Raw genomic sequence first — 19,290 nt, forward strand, 5'->3', positions numbered from 1 at the left:
TGGGAAGGCCAGCCCAAAAGCAGAGAAGTCCTGCTAGAATTGTACAGGGTATTGGTGACGCCACATCTCGAACACTGCTACAGTTTTGGTTTCCGTATTTGCATTGGAGGCTGTTCAGAGAAGGTTCACTCGGTTGATTCCGGAGATGAGGGGGTTGACTTACGAAGATAGGTTGAGTAGGTTGGGCCTATACACAATGGTGTTCAGAAGAATGAGAGGTGATCTTATCAAATCATATAAGATAATGAGGGGGCTCGACAAGGAGGATGCAGAGAGGATATTTCCACATAGGGGAAATTAAAACCAGGGGACATAGTCTCAGAATAAGGGGCAGCCCATTTAAAACTGAGATAAGGCGGAATTTCTTCTTTCAGAGGGTTGTAAATCTATGGAATTCTCTGCCCCAGAGAGCTGTGGAGGCTGGGTCATTGAATATATTTAAGGTGGAGATAGACAGATTTTTGAATAAGAAAGGAGTTATGGGGAGTGGGCAGGGAGGTGGAGCTGAGTCCATGATCAGATTAGCCATTATCTTATTGAATGGCGGAGCAGGCTCGAGGAGCCAAATGGCCTACTCCTGCTCCTATTTCTTATGTTCTTATGTCAACCTTTTTCTTTCCCTCTTGCTCATTCTATTCCAGGAACTAGATGTAAAGCTGGAGACTGGAGGCTAATTCGCAGCTTAGGGTTGTTCATGCAAGTAATTGCTGTGACAGAAAATGGTAGCCATACTGTACAATCCCATGTTAATCCCCCACCCGCTTAACCAGATTGTATTGTACAACTGGTATCTTTAAAGTTTAAAGAATTTTCAGGTTCCCAAGGAAGAAAATGGAGATTGACTGGTGTATTACATTTTCTGCCATGGTCAAGGGTGAGAGAGTTGGCATTCCTCTGGGAAGGAATTGTACATTTAAACTTTGTTATGTATTAGCTCCATGTTACAATGAATTATATAAATAAAAACTGTAGCGGGATAGTAAATTTGAGTTGGAGATTATAACATAGACATAATTGTAGAAAGGGCAAAAGTACCTTTTAAATACGCATCACATACAATGTGCTTTTTCACACAGAAAACCACTCAAGGGTTGAAATTCCATTGAGTGCTATTTTTAATGCACTAAGTGTAAAGTTGCTATTCATGTTATTTTATAAGAATATAAGAATTAACAGCAGGAGTAGGCCATGCAGCCCTTCGAGTCTGCTCCACCATTCAATAAGATCATGGCTGATCTTCGACCTCAATTCCACTTTCTGCCCAATCCCCTTATCCTTTGATTCCCCTAGAATCCAAAAATCTATCTATCTAACTTACGACAGCATCCACAGCTCTTTCGGGTAGAGAATTCCAAAGATTTACAACCCTCTGAGTGATGAAATTCCTCCTCATCTCAGTTTTAAATGGCCGACCCCTTATCCTGAGACGATGCCCCTTAGTTCTAGACTCTCCAGCCAGGGAAAACAACCTCTCAGCATCTACCCTGTCAATCCCCCTTAGAATCTGATATGTTTCAATGAGATCACCTTTCATTCTTCTAAACTCCAGAGAGTATAGGCTCAATATGCTCAATCTCTCCGAATAGGACAAGCCTCTCATCACAGGGATCAATCTCGTGAACCTTTGTTGCATTGCTTCTAAGACATGTATGTCCTTTCTCAGATAAGGAGTCCCATTTTGTTACTAAGACAATAATTACCTGTCGTGATAATATTTGTGGTGGAGTCCAAAACTAGGGGCCATAAACATAGAAAATAGGTGCAGGAGCAGGCTATTCGGCTCTTCGAGCCTGCGCCACCATTCGATATGATCATGGCTGATCATGCAACTTCAGTACCCCATTCCTGCTTTCTCTCCATACCCATTGATTCCTTTAACTGTAAGGGCCACATCTAGCTCCCTTTTGAATATATCGAATGAACTGGCCTCAACAACTTTCTGTGGTAGAGAATTCCATAGGTTCGCAATTCTCTGGGTGAAAAACTTTCTCCTCATCTCAGTCCTATATGGCTTACCACTTATCCTTAGACTGTGACACCTGGTTCTGGACTTCCCCAACATCGGGAACGTTCTTCCTGCATCTAACCTGTCCAATCCCGTCAGAATTTGATATGCTTCTATGAGATCCCCTCTCATTCTTCTAAATTCCAGTGACTATAAGCCTAGTCGATCCAGTCTTTCTTCATATGTCAGCCCTGCCATCCCGGGAATCAGTCTGTTGAACCTTCACCGCACTCCCTCAACAGCAAGAATGTCCTTCCTCAGATTAGGAGACCAAAACTGCACACAATACGCAAGGTGTGGTCTCACCAAAGCCCTGTACAACTGCAGCAAGACCTCCCTGCTCCTATACTCAAATCCTGTCGCTATGAAGACCAACATGCCATTTGCTTTCTTAACTGCCTGCTGTACCTGCATGCCTACTTTCAAAGACTGATGTACCATGACACCCAGGTCTCGTTGCACCTCCCCTTTTCCTAATCTGTCACCATTCAGGTAATAATCTGTCTTCCGGTTTTTGCCACCAAAGTGGATAACCCCATACTTATCCACATTATACTGCATCTGCCATGCATTTGCCCACTCACCTAACCTGTCCAAGTCACTCTGCAGCCACTTAGCATCCTCCTCACAGCTCACACCGCCACCCAGCTTAGTGTCACCTGCAAACTTGGAGATATTACATTCAATTCCTTCGTCTAAATCATTAATATATATTGTAAACAGCTGGGGTCCCAACATTGAACCTTGCAGTACCCCGCTAGTCACTGCCTGCCATTCTGAAAAGGACCCGTTTATTCCCACTCTTTGCTTCCTGTCTGCCAACCAGTTCTCTATCCACGTCAATACATTATCCCCAATCCCATGTGTCTTAATTTTGCACACTAATCTCTTGTGTGGGACCTTGTCAAAAACATTTTGAAAGTCCAAATACACCACATCCACTGATTCTCCCTTGTCCATTCTACTAGTTAGATCCTCAAAAAATTCTAGAAGATTTGTCAAGCATGATTTCCCTTTCATAAATCCATGCTGACTTGGACTGATCCTGTCACTGCTTTCCAAATGTGTTGCTATTTCATCCATAATGATTGATTCCAACATTTTCCCCACTACTGATGTCAGGCTAACTGGTCTATAATTCCCCGTTTTCTCTCTCCCTCCTTTTTTAAAACTTGGTGTTACATTAGCTACCCTCCAGTCCATAGGAACTGATCCAGAGTCGATAGACTGTTGGAAAATGATCACCAATGCATCCACTATTTCTAGGGCCACTTCCTTAAGTACTCTGGGATGCAGACTATCAGGCTCTGGGGATTTATCGGCCTTCACTCCCATCAATTTCCTTAACATCATTTCCTGACTAATAAGGATTTCCCTCAATTCCTTCAGTTCCTCCCTCTCGCTAGACCCTCAGTCCGTTAGTATTTTCGGGAGGTTATTTGTGTCTTCCTTCGTGAAGACAGAACCAAAGTATTTGTTCAATTGGTCTGCCATTTCCTTGTTCCCCATTATAAATTGACCTGCTTCTGACTGCAAGGGACTTACATTAGTCTTAACTAATCTTTTTCTCTTCACATATCTATAGAAACCTTTATGTTCCCTGCAAGCTTACTCTCATACTCTATTTTCCCTTTCCTAATTAAACCCTTTGTCCTCCTCTGCTGAATTCTAAAATTCTCGCAGTCCTCAGGTTTGCTGTTTTTTCTGGCCAATTTATATGCCTCTTTCTTGGATTTAACACTATCCCTAATTTCCCTTGTTAGCCACGGTTGAGCCACCTTCCTCATGGCATAGGCAGTAATAAATCCAATAGGGAAATCAGGAGAGACATCTTTACCCAGAAAGTGGTGAGAATGTCGAACTCGCTACCACATGGATAAGGCGAATAGCAAAGCTGCTTTTAAGGAAAAGCTAGTTAAGTAGATGAGGAGAATGATATGCAGATAGGGTTAGATTAAGTATGGTTGGAGGAGGCTCATGTGGAGCACCAACAGTGGCGTGGGAATGTTGGGTCCAATGGACTGTTTCTGTGCTGTAAATTTGATGTATAAACCAATCTCAGAGTGTATACAACACAGAAGTATAGTACAAGGCTGACCATGAAATTAATTTATCCACAGCATATCCAGCAGTGCTATTGTAATATAAACTGGGAGTGTACTGTAGACCCCCAAATAGTCAGAGAGAGATAGAAGAGCAAATATGTAGGCAAATATCTGAGAAGTGCAAAAGTTATAGGGCAGTAATAGTAAGGGATTTCAACTACCCTAATATTAACTGAGATAGAATTAGTGTGAAGGGTATAGAGGGTGCAGAATTCCTAAAATGCATTCAAGAGAACTATTTTAGTCAGTATGTAGCAAGCCCAACAAGAGAGGGGGCAATTCTGTATGTAGTTTTAGGGAATGAAGCTATGCAGGTGGAAAGGATATCAGTGGGAGAGCATTTTGGTGCTAGTGATTGTAATTCAGTTAGATTTAGGGTAATTATGGAAAAAGACAAAGATCGACCAGGAATAAAAGTTCTCAATTGGGGAAAGCCAATTTTACTAAGCTGAGATGTGATTTAGCCAAACTGGACTGGAAACAGCTATTTGAAGATAAATCAGTGTCAGAGCAGTGGGAGGCATTCAAGGAGGAGATCCTGAGGGTTCAGAGCAAGTATGTTCCCTTAAAGAAAAAGGGTGGGACTGACCAATCTAGGACCCCCTGGATGACAAGGCACATACAGGATAGGATAATGAAAAAAAGGGAAGCTTATGACAGATACTGAGGGTTCAATACTCTAGAAACCTGGAGGAGTATAGAAAGTGCAGGGGTGAAATTGAAAAGGAAATTAGGACGGCAAAGAGAGATCATGAAAAAATATTAGCAAGTAAAATCAAGGAAAACTCAAAGATGTTGTATAAATACATTAAGAGCAAGAGGATAACTAAAGAAAGAGTAGAGCCTATCAGAGACCATGGAGATAATCTGTGTATGGAGGCAGAAGACGTGGGTACGGTTCTTAATGAATACTTTACGCCTGTTTTCACAAAAGAGAGGGGCGATGCAGACATTGCAATCAGGGAGGAGGAATGCGAAATATTAGATTAAATAAACATAGTGAGAGAGGAACTATTGAGGGGTTTAGCATCTTTGAAAGTGGATAAATCCCCAGGCCTGGAATAAATATATCCCAGGCTGTTGAGAAGCAGGAGAGGAAATAGCAGAGGCTCTGATCATCATTTTCCAATCCTCTCTGGCTACAGGTGTGGTGCCAGAGGACTGGAGGACTGCTAATGTTGTACCATTGTTTAAAAAGGGAGAAAGGGATAGACCAATTAATTACAGACTAGTCAGCCTAACCTCGGTGGTGGGAAAATTATTGGAAAAAATTCTGAGGAACGGGATAAATCTTCATTTAGAAAGACACGAATTAATCAAGGACAGTCTGCATGGATTTGTTAAGGGAAGTTCATGTCTGACTAACTTGATTGAATTTTTTAAGGAAGTAAAAAGGTGGGTCAATGAGGGTAGTGTGTTTGTATATATGGATTTTTAGTAAGGCTTTTGATAAAGTTGGAAGCTTTCCATATGCGCAGTCTCAGATCTATACTCCACATATGCTGGCAAGACTGGGTGTCAAACTTTGAGGTTCTGGAGAGAGCACAATCAACTAGCATCGAGGTGATGATCATGAGAGCTCAGTTTCGGTGGGCTGGACATGTCATCCGCATGGATGAGCCAAGGATCCCTCGTCAGCTTCTTCACGGCGAGCTCTGTGAAGGTCGAAGACACCAGGGGCGCCCCAGCAAACGCTACAAAGATTGCATCAAGGCTAACCTCCAGTACAGTGGCATCCAACCAAAGGACCTCGAGAATACAGCAGCTAATAAAATCCAGGGGCGAACCCTCACGAGGACTGCCTGCCAGACCTTCGAAGAAAGCCGATGTCAGCGCCTGCGGGACACTAGAGATAGACGACAGCAGGTGGCAGTACTGTCAGCATCAGGCACATCGAACTTCCCTTGTCCGACGTGCAAGAGACTATGTGCATCCAGAATTGGCCTATACAGCCACTTGAAGACACATGCCATTGATGATTAGAACATCAACGTCTTTGTTGGATACGACAGACTACCAAGACATGGCAGACTGGTCACGAAAGTAAAAGCCCATGGGATCCAAGGCAAAGTGGCAAGTTGGATCCAAAATTGGCTCAGAGGCAGGAAGCAAGGAGTAATGGTCGATGGGTGCTTTTGTGAATGGAAGGCTGTTTGCAATGGGGTTCCTCAGGGCTCAGTACTAGGTCCCTTGCTTTTTGCAGTATATATCAATGATTTAGACTTGAATGTACGGGGTATGATTAAGAAGTTTACAGATGATACAAAAATTGGCTGTGTGATTGATAATGTAGAAGAAAGCTGTAGACTGCGGTAAGACATCAATAGACTAGTCAGTGGGCAGACCAGTGGCAAATGGAATTCAATCTGGAGAAGTGTGAGGTAATGCATTTTGGGAGGGTTAAAAAAGTAAGTGAATACACAATAAATGGTAGGAACTGAGAAGTGTTGAGGAACAGAGGGACCTTGGGGTGCATGTCCACAGATCCCTGAAGGTAGCAGGACAGGTAGATAAGGTGGTTAAGAAGGCATACTGGATACTTGCCTTTATTAGTCGTGGCATAGAATGTAAAGGCAGGGAGGTTATGCTTGAACTGTATAAAACACTAGTTGGCCACAGCTAGGGTACTGCATGCAGTTCTGGTCACCACATTACAGGACAGGCGTCATTGCACTAGAGAGGGTAAAGGAGATTTACGAGGCTGTTCCTTGGACTGAAGAATTGTTGCTATGAGGACAGATTGGATAGGCTGGGTTTGTTTTCTTTGGAACAGAGGAGGCTGAGGTAAGACATAATTGAGGTGTATAAAATTATGAAGGGCCCAGATAGAGTGGATGGGAAGGACCTATTTCCCTTAGCAGAGGGGACATAGATGTAAAGTAATTGGAAGGAGGTTTTGAGGGGATTTGAGGAGAATTTTTTTTTCACCCAGAGGGTGGTGGAGGTGTGGAACTTACTGCCTGAAAGGGTGGTAAAGGCAGAAACCCTCATCAGATTTTAAAAAGTACTTGGATATGCACGTGAAGTGCTGTAACCTACAGGGCTACAGACCAAGAGTTGGAACGTGGGATTAGGCGGGATAGCTCTTTGTCGGCGGGCGCGGACACGATGGGCCAAAATGGCCTCCTTCCATGCTGTAAATTTCTATGATTGTAAAGACAGCAAGAGGCTCGAGTGGAGCATAAATAGTGGCGTAGACTGGTTGGGCCGAATGGTCTGTTTGTGTGTAATCCGATGTAATGTCCCGCCAGTCGGGGTCGGCCAATCCGGGCGGGGTGTTTACGGTTGCTATGGTTTGCAGGCGCCGGCTTGGTTTCCTAGCAACGGCTGGTTGCGGCTGGTGATTTGGGAGTAGCGGCTCCCGCAACCGGCTCGCTGCCGATGGAGCAAGTGGTGTGCGACGAAGCGTCTGCAGCAAGGCTCCCTCCTCCCGGGAGCCGCAGCAAGGGGGAGGAGGCGGGGACAGGGGCCGGCGCCAGAGGTCCCGGGCCTGACGCAGGAAGAAAGCGAGAGCTGGACGAGGACGGATGTCCGAAGTTAAGTGAAAGGCAGGGTGCGGGGGGACAGCAGGACACGGGGGATGGCGACGGGCAGCCCGCGGCGCAGGCAGCGGGCGACACAGCGCAGCGAAGCAATGAAGATCGCATTAAAAACAAGTGTCTGATCGGGAACTGGCTGGAACAGGTACTGATCCTTCAGCAAAGAATTGATGTGCAACTCTCAAAATAACTGTGCTTTGCAGTCAGCAGCAACAACAACCACAATTTGTCTTTATATAGTGCCTTTAACGTGGTAAAACATCCCAAGGCGCTTCACAGTTGCTCTCCATTATCTCACCCCAGTGGCTATTTTTTATGTGTGACCCTTGACAACCAGCATTGTCAGACTGTTTTACTCTGAAACACCTTCCTGCACCTTTGGAACATTATAGACATGTAAATTGATGTTATTTCATTCTGAGAAGCTCAGTTCTGAGGATGTCCTGAGGCTGTGAAATGCTACATAAGCGAAACTTTCCTTTTGTGCTTCTGAAATACTGAGTATATCCATCCATGTTTTATTTTTAGAGGTTACTTTTGACAATGTATAATTGAGGGTATGTATACCCACTTTTTATTTTTGAAGGCTAAGGTCCTGACTCCAAAAGTACAAAACGACACATCACACAGGGGATTTCCTGTTTGAGGAGGATGCTCTTGCAATGTAATTAAAATTACATTACATTACATTACATTAAAATTATATTATTACTTACTTTGGAGGTAGTTCAGTTCACTGGGTTGATTCTGGGGATGAGGGGGTTGACTTATGAGGAAAGGTTGAATAGGTTAGGCCTCTACTCATTGGAATTCAGAAGAATGAGAGGTGATCTTATCGAAACGTATAAGATTATGAGGGGGCTTGACAAGGTGGATGCAGAGAAGATGTTTCCACTGATGGGGAGACTAGAACTAGAGGCACAATCTTAGAATAAGGGGTCACCCATTTAAAACAGAGATGAGGAGAAATTTCTTCTCTGAGGGTTGTAAATCTCTGGAATTCGCTGCCTCAGAGAGCTGTGGAAGCTGGGACATTGAATAAATTTAAGACAGAAATAGACAGTTTCTTAAATGATAAGGGGTTATGGAGTTATGGGGAGCGGGTGGGGAAGTGGAGCTGAGTCCATGATCAGATCAGCCATGATCTTATTGAATGGTGGAGCAGGCTTGAGGGGCCATATGGCCTACTCCTGTTCCTATTTCTTATGTTCTTGTGTTGTTAAAATTAGTTGGTGGCATCACTATGTGATTAGCTGACAGGTATGACAGAGCCTGACTTGGCAGAACAGATCTGCCAGCTTAGAAGGATGTAAAAGATCCCACAGTACTATTCATAAGAACAAGAACAAGGAATTGTCCCAGTGTCCGGGCCAACATTCGTCCATCAATGATCACCATCGCGTCACCAATTCACTTGCTGTTTTGGGGATCTATCTGTATGAAAATTGGTGCCATGCTTAGCTGCATATTTTGTTTGATAATGCTCCTGTGAAGTGTCTTGGGATGTTTTACTATGTTAAAGACACTAAATAAATGTAAGTTGTTGTTGGTGTTGCATAACAGTGATTGCAGTTCAATGGTAATCCATTGGCTGTGAAGACCTTTGGAACATCCTGAGGATATGACAGGCTCTGTATAAATGCAAGTTCTTTTAATTGGCATTCCTAATCAAAGAGGCCACAAGAATGTCTCATGTGGAATGTGAAAATATTTCTGTGGCAATCAAGTGAAATTCTGTATAATGAACCACTATTATTATTTTTAATACTTTACTTACTTATCTTACCTGGTGAATGGCAGCACTTTGCTTTCTTGAAATTATGTGCAGATATTTTGCTTTGTATTAAATTATTTAAGTAACCTCTGTTTCTGCACATTGATAAGATTCGAGACCTGGTCATTTCTCAGTCACAATTCACAAGCACTCAAATGTGAAACAAATTCATTAAGTACAGTCCTGCACTGGTCCATCACTGGCAACCTTTTCATCGCTGCCAGTAGGAGATATTTTTCTGGAGTTGGTGCTAAGTTATATTCGCCTAGCAGAGTAGTGGCAACTTTACTGTGCAGCTGACTGTATGTTATCTGGGATTGCTTGATTCTGGCGATAATTTTCTGACTTTGTGCTTTTGGAAGGAGCCTCACAGCTATTGGTAACTTAGGCAAATGCGGCATACAATTTTCCAATTGTTACTTTCCAATGTGTAAGAGGAAAGCTCCCCGTGCAATATAAAATCAGAAAATTACTCCTTGGGTGCCTAAAGTAGGAAAGTGTTCCATTCCCCAGCTCTAACATGATCAGCTTACGAGGAGAAATTATAACTGAAACGCTTAAAATAATGAACTGTAGGTGTAGAATCAATACATTTCCTCATTCAACTTCAGGTAGAAAGAATAAAGAGAGGAAATATAAACTAAAGGGTTCAATCCCAAAGGGGATGCATGATCATAGAGACCGAGGGGTATATATGCACAAATCATTGAAGGTGGCAGGGCAGGTTGAGAAAGTGGTTAAAAAAGCTTACATAGACATAGAAAATAGGTGCAAGAGTAGGCCATTCGGCTCTTCGAGCCTGCACCGCCATTCAATGAATTCATGGCTGAACATGCAACTTCAGTACCCCATTCCTGTATTCTCGCCATACCCCTTGATCCCCCTAGTAGTAAGGACTACATCTAACTCCTTTTTGAATATATTTAGTGAATTGGCCTCAACAACATTCTGTGGTAGAGAATTCCACAGGTTTACCACTCATCTCGGTCCTAAATGGCTTACCCCTTATCCTTAGACTGTGACCCCTGGTTCTGGACTTCCCCAACATTGAGAACATTCTTCCTGCATCTAACTTGTCTAAACCCATCAGAATTTTAAATGTTTCTATGAGATCCCCTCTCATTCTTCTGAACTGCAGTGAACACAAGCGCAGTTGATCCAGTCTTTCTTGATATGTCAGTCCCGCCATCCCGGGAATCAGTCTGGTGAAGCTTCGCTGCACTCCCTCAATAGCAAAAATGTCCTTCCTCAAGTTAGGAGAACAAAACTGTACACAGTTTTCCAGGTGTGGCCTCACCAAGGCCCTGTACAACTGTAGTAACACCTCCCTGCCCCTGTACTCAAATCCCCTCGCTATGAAGGCCAACATGCCATTTGCTTTCTTAACCGCCTGCTGTACCTGCATGCCAACCTTCAATGACTGATGTACCATGACACCCAGGTCTCGTTGCACCTCCCCTTTTCCTAATCTGTCACCATTCAGATAATAGTCTGTCTCTCTGTTTTTACCACCAAAGTGGATAACCTCACATTTATCCACATTATACTTCATCTGCCATGCATTTGCCCACTCACCGAACCTATCCAAGTCACTCTGCAGCCTCCTAGCATCCTCATCGCAGCTCTCACTGCCACCCAATTTAGTGTCATCCGCAAATTTGGAGATACTATTTAATCCCCTCGTTTAAATCATTAATGTACAATGTAAACAGCTGGGGCCCCAGCACAGAACCTTGCGGTACCCCACTAGTCACTGCCTGCCATTCTGAAAAGTACCCATTTACTCCTACTCTTTGCGTCCTGTCTGCCAACCAGTTCTCAATCCACGTCAGCACACTACCCCCAATCCCATGTGCTTTAAGTTTGCACATTAATCTCTTGTGTGGGACCTTGTCGAAAGCCTTCTGAAAGTCCAAATATACCACATCAACTGGTTCTCCCTTGTCCACTCTACTGGAAACATCCTCAAAAAATTCCAGAAGATTTGTCAAGCATGATTTCCCTTTCACAAATCCATGCTGACTTGGACCTATCATGTCACCTCTTTCCAAATGCGCTGCTATGACATCCTTAATAATTGATTCCATCATTTTACCCACTACCGATGTCAGGCTGACCGGTCTATAATTCCCTGTTTTCTCTCTCCCTCCTTTTTTTAAAAGTGGGGTTACATTGGCTACCCTCCACTCCATAGGAACTGATCCAGAGTCAATGGAATGTTGAAAAATGACTGTCAAAAATGACTGAAAAATGACTATTTCCAAGGCCACCTCCTTAAGTACTCTGGCATGCAGACCATCAGGCCCTGGGGATTTATCGGCCTTCAATCCCATCAATTTCCCCAACACAATTTCCCGACCAATAAGGATTTCCCTCAGTTCCTCCTTCTTACTAGACCCTCTGACCCCTTTTATATCCGGAAGGTTGTTTGTGTCCTCCTTAGTGAATACCGAACCAAAGTACTTGTTCAATTGGTCTGCCATTTCTTTGTTCTCCGTTATGACTTTCCATGATTCTGACTGCAGGGGACCTACGTTTGTCTTTACTAATCTTTTTCTCTTTACATATCTATAGAAGCTTTTGCAGTCCATTTTAATGTTCCCCGCAAGCTTCCTCTCGTACTCTATTTTCCCTGCCCTAATCAAACCCTTTGTCCTCCTCTGCTGAGTTCTAAATTTCTCCCAGTCCCTGGGTTCGCTGCTATTTCTGGCCAATTTGTATGCCACCTCCTTGGCTTTAATACTATCCCTGGTTTCCCTTGATAGCCACTGTTGAACCACCTTCCTTTTTTTATTTTTTACGGGATCCTGGGCTTCATGAATGGAGGTATATAGTACAAAAGCTTGGAAATTTTGATGAACCTCTATAAAACATTGGTTTGGCTTCAATTGGATATTGTGTCCAATTTTGGGAAGGATGTGAAGGCCTTAGAAAAGGTGCAGAAAAGATTTAGAAGAATGATTCCAGGGATGAGGGACTTCAGTTACGTGGATAGACTGGAGAAGTTGGGGTTGTTCTCCATTGGGCAGAGAAGATTGAGAGGAGATTTGATTGAGGTGTTCAAACTCATGAGGGATCTGGATGGAGTAGATTAGAGAGAAACTGTTTCCATTAGGAGAAGGGTCAAGAACCAGAGGACACAGATTTAAGGTGATTAGCAAAAGAACCAAAGGCGACATAAGAAAAAAACCTTTTTGCACAGCGAGTGGTTAGGATCTGGAATACACTGCCTGAAAGGCTGGTGGAGGCAGATTCAGTCACAGCTTTCAAAATGGAATTGGATGAGTACTTGAAAGAAAAAAAATTGCAGGGCTATGGGGAAAGGGTAGGTGAGTGGGACCAGCTGAGGTGCTCTTGCAGAGAGCTGGCACGGGGTGGATAGGCCGAATGGTATTTTTCCGTGCTGTAACCATTCTATAATTCAGATTTCCTATGTGATTTTGTTTGTAAGTGTTTAAATATCCTGAAACACCAGCACTGACTCCCTGTTTTGTACTTCACTGACCATCTATGGCAGTTAATGAACATTTCATCACAAAACAAATCGAAGGTTATTGTAAGGAAACACCTCCCTTTGTACCCAATTCTTAGTCGTTCAGGTGATTACAATTACACATAATTGCATTGTTGTTTTTTGGATATAATCAGGAAACCTAGATTTAAATGTTCTTAAATCAACACCTTTTATTTTATTGTTCCATGTGAATCAGCAGAATTGGACACATGTTTGTAGCAATCAAGTGAAATTGTAAAAAAAGAACAGTCGTCTTTTAATAATGACCATAACAACTTCAAATTTTACATAATTAACCACTATCATCATTTACTGCTTTATTTATTTAACCTCATTCGTAGATGGGATCATTTTATTTTCTTCTAACTGTATAGATGTTTTGCCCTTTGCTGAATGATTTAAGGTGCATCTGTTTCTGCATGTGGAGAGATTTTGTACATCATTGATTGCCATGTGGGTGGAATTATGTATAATTCATCCTGACAGCAGAAAATGTAATCAACAGGGTTCAAGAAACTGACATCTCAAACAATGAGAGGTGTGATTTAAGAACAGTTTAAATCTAGGTTTCCTGATTATATCCAAAAAAACAACAATGCAATATTTGGGCATTGTTAGCCATGCTACATTCTTGTATTTTGACTGCCTGGTTTGAATCACTTCATAAAACCAACAGCAGAACATTTATTTCCAGTTGTTAATGAAAGTAATGTCTCTGCATGGTACTTAGCTGAAGTTAAAGATAACAGCCTAGAAATTGGACCGGGTTGTTTTCAGGGGCTATGTTGCCTACAGAGGTCCTAATATGGCGGGCAGGATGCACGTGCACGCTTCTGACTGGAAGTGCACCAACCACCATATTGGGTAAGGATAAACAAGAGGTCCTTTACCCACAACGGAAGCAGGTGTTAATACTTTTGCATATGCAAATAAGACGCCGAATGCCTGCTTGAGGTTCCTGCTCCAATATTGGTTTGGCCTGAGGCAGTCGCGTCATTGCAGAATGCACTTAGGGAAACCAGCCCTACAGAATTCCTGTCAACCAAGAAGGTAATCACTCCTCCCTTCCACCCTATAACAGACCTCCCCTTTTGTTCTTTCCTCCCCTCCCCTCCTCCTTACCCTGCCCCTGAACTTGCTTAAAATTTTTAGATCTCTAATTTTTCCAGTTCTAACGAAAGGTCATCGACCTGAAACGTTAACTCTGTTTCTATCTCAACAGATGCTGCCTGACCATTCTGTTTTTATTTTAGGTAATTAACTTATCTGAATGTAGAGCCAAAAGGAGCTGAAATGCTCATACCGACACCACATTAAAGGACCCAATCATCGTTCCCAACCCCCTCACCCCATTGCCACCACTCTTAACCCCCGATCCATCAGCCCTGATGCTCTGACCCCTGATCACCCTCCTCCCTTCCATGTCCCCGAACCCAGCTAGCCGTGCCCAGCTTAGGGAAGACTTAGCCCACCAACAGACTGCAATGTCACATGTCTGCCAGATCGGATTGAAGGAATTTGAGGCTGTAAAGTTGCAAGATCTCTCTGCCACGCACCTGTCACACACAACAACACATCTGTCTGCCTTATCTGGCTTTCGTTGTGCTATGTGTAGCTATATATATGAATACAGGATTGGGCTATTCTCCCATCAGCCTATCCATAACAACTGAGACTCATCCATCGATTCAGTGGGAAACACCATCAATATCCTTCTTTTCAGTAAAACTGATGTTATTAAATACCTTTGCCTTTTATTGATCATCTACAAATTGGCAGTCATTCCCTCTCAGAAGTCAAACGTCGCTTTTAACAATTGTCTTTTTACTGGTATACTTGTTAAATACTTAAAGAGACAAGGAAGGATGGGAAGAGCTTCCTGGTCTGTGGTGAGTTAATGATTTCAGTCTGTGATGAGATGGCTAAAAATTGGCAGATCATTTACAATATTGAAATTGGCCTTGCTCCCATGTGCTAGAAAAGGAATAAAAAGGTTAACCAGGCATCCTACACCTGATCATAATATCGGGACTCTTCTTGGAAAGTGAGTGTATGTGGATATCCAGTGAGGACAGAATTGAGGCGTGGCTATGATGCTCTCTATCATCAACAAGTCTAATAACACTAAGGCTGAGAAATTCGATACCGTTGGAAAAGGTCAACTTTATGCTGCCTGCTAAATTTACTTAAAGCTAGCCTGCTCCTCTTAAAGGCAGTCTGCAGTTCTGAAAGCTGAGCTGCCTTCTGCAGATAAAAAAATAAAATTGCTTCAGCACTAGGCAGTCTGCACCTCGACAAGGTGAGCTGCCTTCTGCTGCACAAAAATGGTAAAAATGCTTCAGCACTAATACAAATGGCTCAACAGGCCAGGGAAAGGGCACCCTGGGTCTCGAAAGCAGCACTCGAGGCCTTTGTGCAGGGGATCAACAGTGCTAGAGAGGTCTTCTACCCACAGGGGACCAGCAGGCTCTCCAGAAAGAAGAACGTGTGACAAGATCGCCAAGGTGGTCGGGGTCACTGTCAGCAGTGTCACCCCCAGAATCTGGCTCCAGTCCCCAAAGAAGTTTCATGACCTCAGACGAGTGGTCAAGGTCAGTGAATGTCTCTTCAAAAGCCGTCTCCTACCAACTGCACCACTAACCTCACACACTGCTCAATGCATGACCTGCACCCCTCTAACCACTCAACCATCAATAATCTACCAAACACGAGGCACACGTCACATTCCTAGCTTAACCTCATCCCCTTGGAAGAGACAGCGCTGGCCATTTTTGGCAGGGGCATGGCTGAGCCCTTGGCCAGCAGCAGGACTGAAGGCAATACAAGGTGCTGGTATCCTCATACATTATCCTCTTTCCACATCCCACTTCTCCCTCATTCCACAATCTCTTCTGATGTACAAGCTTCACATGGTGTAAGCATGCACATCTTGCTTGCCCCTCACCACAACCCTACCCTTGAGCCTTCCTCATTTCAGACACAAGAAATCCAGCCTGCCCAGCCAGTGGTTGACCAAGAGGAGAGAGAGGAGTGTGAAGAAGAAGAAGTAACACCGTCACACAATTTCACACTCTCAGCCACCAGCTCCTTGAGGTCATCCTGCAAGGCCACTTGCATTGTCCCCCACTGAAAGTCAGCAGCCTTCCACCAGCGATGCTGCAACCACTGGGGTAGCACTTTGTAACAACACTAGGATAGGCAAAGGCACACGCAAGACTGCCACGAAGGGAATGCAAAGGGTGATTAGTTGAGTTTTTGATGTATTTTGGATGCATATATGGATAAAGCGGGATTGGAAAGTTTACTTTGTGGTGACTTTTATTTCAGCATTGTGGCCAAGAGAATGTTGTGATGGTCAGTAACTGAGGGGAAAGTAAGGCATAGAACAAATGCTGAAAAGGGAATTGGGGTTGTGTTCACTGGTACCGCAGGCGGATGAGTTGGTTCTGGATATCCGGGCCAGAAATTGGCTGCCTTGGTTGTCTCCTTCCTTCCATTTCCTCCTTTTCTGCTTTTTCCACTTTTTCTGCTTCCTCCTCTTCTGCTTCCTCTGAAAGCAACTTGCCCCTTTAGCTGCCTCTGCACAATCTTCATGTGATGCTGCAGCCCATGGGGGACTGCAACTAGAGCCCCCAGGACTGGGAGAAAGTGGTGTTCTCGGAGGCCTTCCTTTAAGTGCCAAAGTCTTGCAAACATCCAGCAGCACTCCCTGCACACTTTAACATTTTAAATGTAGAGCACCAAGCCATACTCCAATAAAATGTAAAGAAACCAGTCCAAAAGCAAAAATCTAAACTTACCTGAAAGTTGTGTGTGTCCCTTTAAGAAGCAATGGCAATGGCTCGCTCCATTGTACTGCTGCATGCACATTCTTCCATGCGTGGTTTGGAGAGGGCGTTATTAAGAGCAGCGATGTCCAAAATCCCTTTTGTGCGTCAATTCAGGCGTTGCACGTTGATTGACGTTATGATATGAATCATTTAAATTTGTGAAGGGAGCACAGGCAATGGCAGTGCTGCTGACCTACCTAAAGTGGCAGAATGGGCGTAAGCGAAGTGGCTGCCATATTTTCTTCCAAACCGGCTTAACAGCCGGCGCTAACAGCTCCAATTTCCCAGCCTAACTGTCCAGGTCTACGAAGAATGTGATGAGGAAAGAGATCTTTTGCAATCCTGATTCTGCCACAAAAAGAGTAGGTATCGGAAATGCTTTGCATTGTAGGTTTAATTTTGTAATCTCAAATTTAGCTTGCATTAAGTGGCAAATACTGAGCAGCAACAAATTGTATAAAGATTTTTGATTAATACTCAAGTGGTGCAATTTAATATTCTTTTGACATTTTCTTCAACTCTTATTCCAGCGAAATTCAGCTGCTTTCGATGAAAGTGAAGAGAAAGCCACGACACATGCTTTAGCATTCAAAAATGGGCGTAAAGGTCTACTCACCACTGATTACTTGTCAAGAATTTCTGATATAACTACATATCGAGAACTGTACCCTCCTCCCAAGGGACCACCAGAACGGGAAAGAGGTAACCATCAGTTGAAAAGAGAAATGGATTTTCATAACACTCATTCTCACTGCATGCATTTCTTTTCTAACTTGTGTGCAGATGGTTGTTATCTACAAAACTTGGCTGGGTTACTGTGTTATAGGCTGAGATTTCAGTTAAATTTAAATTAGGTCGACTGCAATTTTTTTTACATCTTAATAAATCAAAGAAAGATACAAATCAATTTTTTCAAACATCTCCAATTGATTTCTGTCCTCTACACTTTATAAAGATAGCTGAGCAGGGCTCAGGTTCAATTCCTGGCCTGTGTTAGCAATCTCGAATAAAAATACTTACTTTGGAGGGGGGCTAATATAAAGTGAATTGAGGAGGGAGCCGGTAAAATAGAGTCAAAGAGGGAAAAATTGGGGTTGTTTGCGCCTCCCGTTAGTGCTCCCAGGTGCGCAAATGACTTTTTGCCCAGCATCGGTATCCGGTAGTGCCCCGCTCCGCCGGCGATGACAATGTCATCACCGTGCGCAGCGCCCCATTTTCGCCCGGAGCAAAAATTAAGTATCGCCCCTGAAACTGCGCTGGGCAATGCCAGCGACAGCTTCAGGGGATACTTTCAGCTGGCCACTCGTGAGGTGCTAGTTAAAGAGGTGGTGGTGTGTGCTTAAGTAAAAAAAATCATCCGACTTACCTGTCGCGGCCCGTTGCCTCCTTAAATGCGAGGTCCGTGCCACAATCTGGCAGTCCGGCACTCCGCTTGAGTGCCAGGCAGATGGCACGGCACCCCACTCCCCAGTGGTCCAAGTCGGGTCCCGCAAAGTCTGCAACTTGGCCCTCCCCTTTATTGAAGGAGAGGGCCCCTTCTATGTGGCAGTGCTATGCGCCCCACTCCCTCTGCTTCCACCCCCTTATTGTCCCAGAGAGGAAGTGGAGCATCGTTTTTTGCCGCAGGATCTCCCACCTCACGAATGTTACTGCCCAAGTAAAAAAAAAGTTGTCAGAGGGGTGGTGGGGCCGTTTAAGGACTAAAATGGAGAACTATTAGTGGAGGCAGAAGGCATGGCTGAGGTATTAAATGAGTACTTTGCATCAGTGTTTACCAAGGAAGAGTACTTTGCCAAAACTATGGTAAACGAGGAGGTTGTTGTGATAATGGATGAGATAAAAATAGATAGAGGAGGTACTAGAGAGACTGCCGGTAATTAAAATGGATGTCACCCGGTCCGGATGGGGTGCATCTGAGGTTGCTGAGGGAAGTAAGGGTGGAAATTGCGGAGGTGTGGGCCACAACCTTCCAATCCTCCTTAGATAGAGGGGTGGTGTCAGAGGACTGGAGAACTGCAAATGTTGCATCCTTGTTCAAAAAAGGAGAGGGATAAATCTGGCATTTACAGTTCTGTCAGTTTATGTTGGTGGTGGGGAAGCTTTTGGAACCAGGAGAAGATTAACAGCCACTTGGACAAGCATGGACTAATAAAGGAGAGCTAGCAGGGATTTGTTATAGCAAATCATGTATTTTTAAAATTCGTTCAGGAGATGGCCCATCCTTAATTGAGAAGGTGGTGGTGAGTTACCTTCTTGAACCGCTGCAGTCCATGTGGTAAAGGTACTCCCACAGTGCTGTTAGGGAGGGAGTTCCAGGATTTTGACCCAGCGACGATGAAGGAACGGCGATATACTTCCAAGTCAGGATGGTGTTTACCTTGGAGGGGAACTTGCAGGTGATGGTGCTCCCATGCGCCTGCTGTCCTTGTCCTTCTAGGTGGCTAACTAAAGAAGTTAAGGACCATATTAGATTAAAAGAAGAGGCTTATCATGTTGCAAAGAATAGTAGTAATCCTGAGGATT

At 43.8% G+C, this 19,290-nt stretch overlaps 1 protein-coding gene across 1 annotated transcript in view; it reads left to right on the plus strand.

Moving 5' to 3' along the window:
• The first annotated feature begins 7,436 nt into the window (after positions 1-7,436).
• spag8 (sperm associated antigen 8) overlaps positions 7,437-19,290 on the plus strand; it is a 96,306-nt gene continuing 84,452 nt past the window's right edge. The window contains exons 1-2 of the mRNA XM_070862495.1: positions 7,437-7,794; positions 17,298-17,469. Coding sequence (XP_070718596.1) covers positions 7,492-7,794; positions 17,298-17,469 — 475 coding nt within the window. The 5' untranslated portion in view covers positions 7,437-7,491. The remainder of the gene's footprint in view (positions 7,795-17,297; positions 17,470-19,290) is intronic.

Source organism: Pristiophorus japonicus, chromosome 2, assembly GCF_044704955.1.
Source record: "Pristiophorus japonicus isolate sPriJap1 chromosome 2, sPriJap1.hap1, whole genome shotgun sequence".
Classification (NCBI taxonomy): Eukaryota; Metazoa; Chordata; class Chondrichthyes; family Pristiophoridae; genus Pristiophorus; species Pristiophorus japonicus.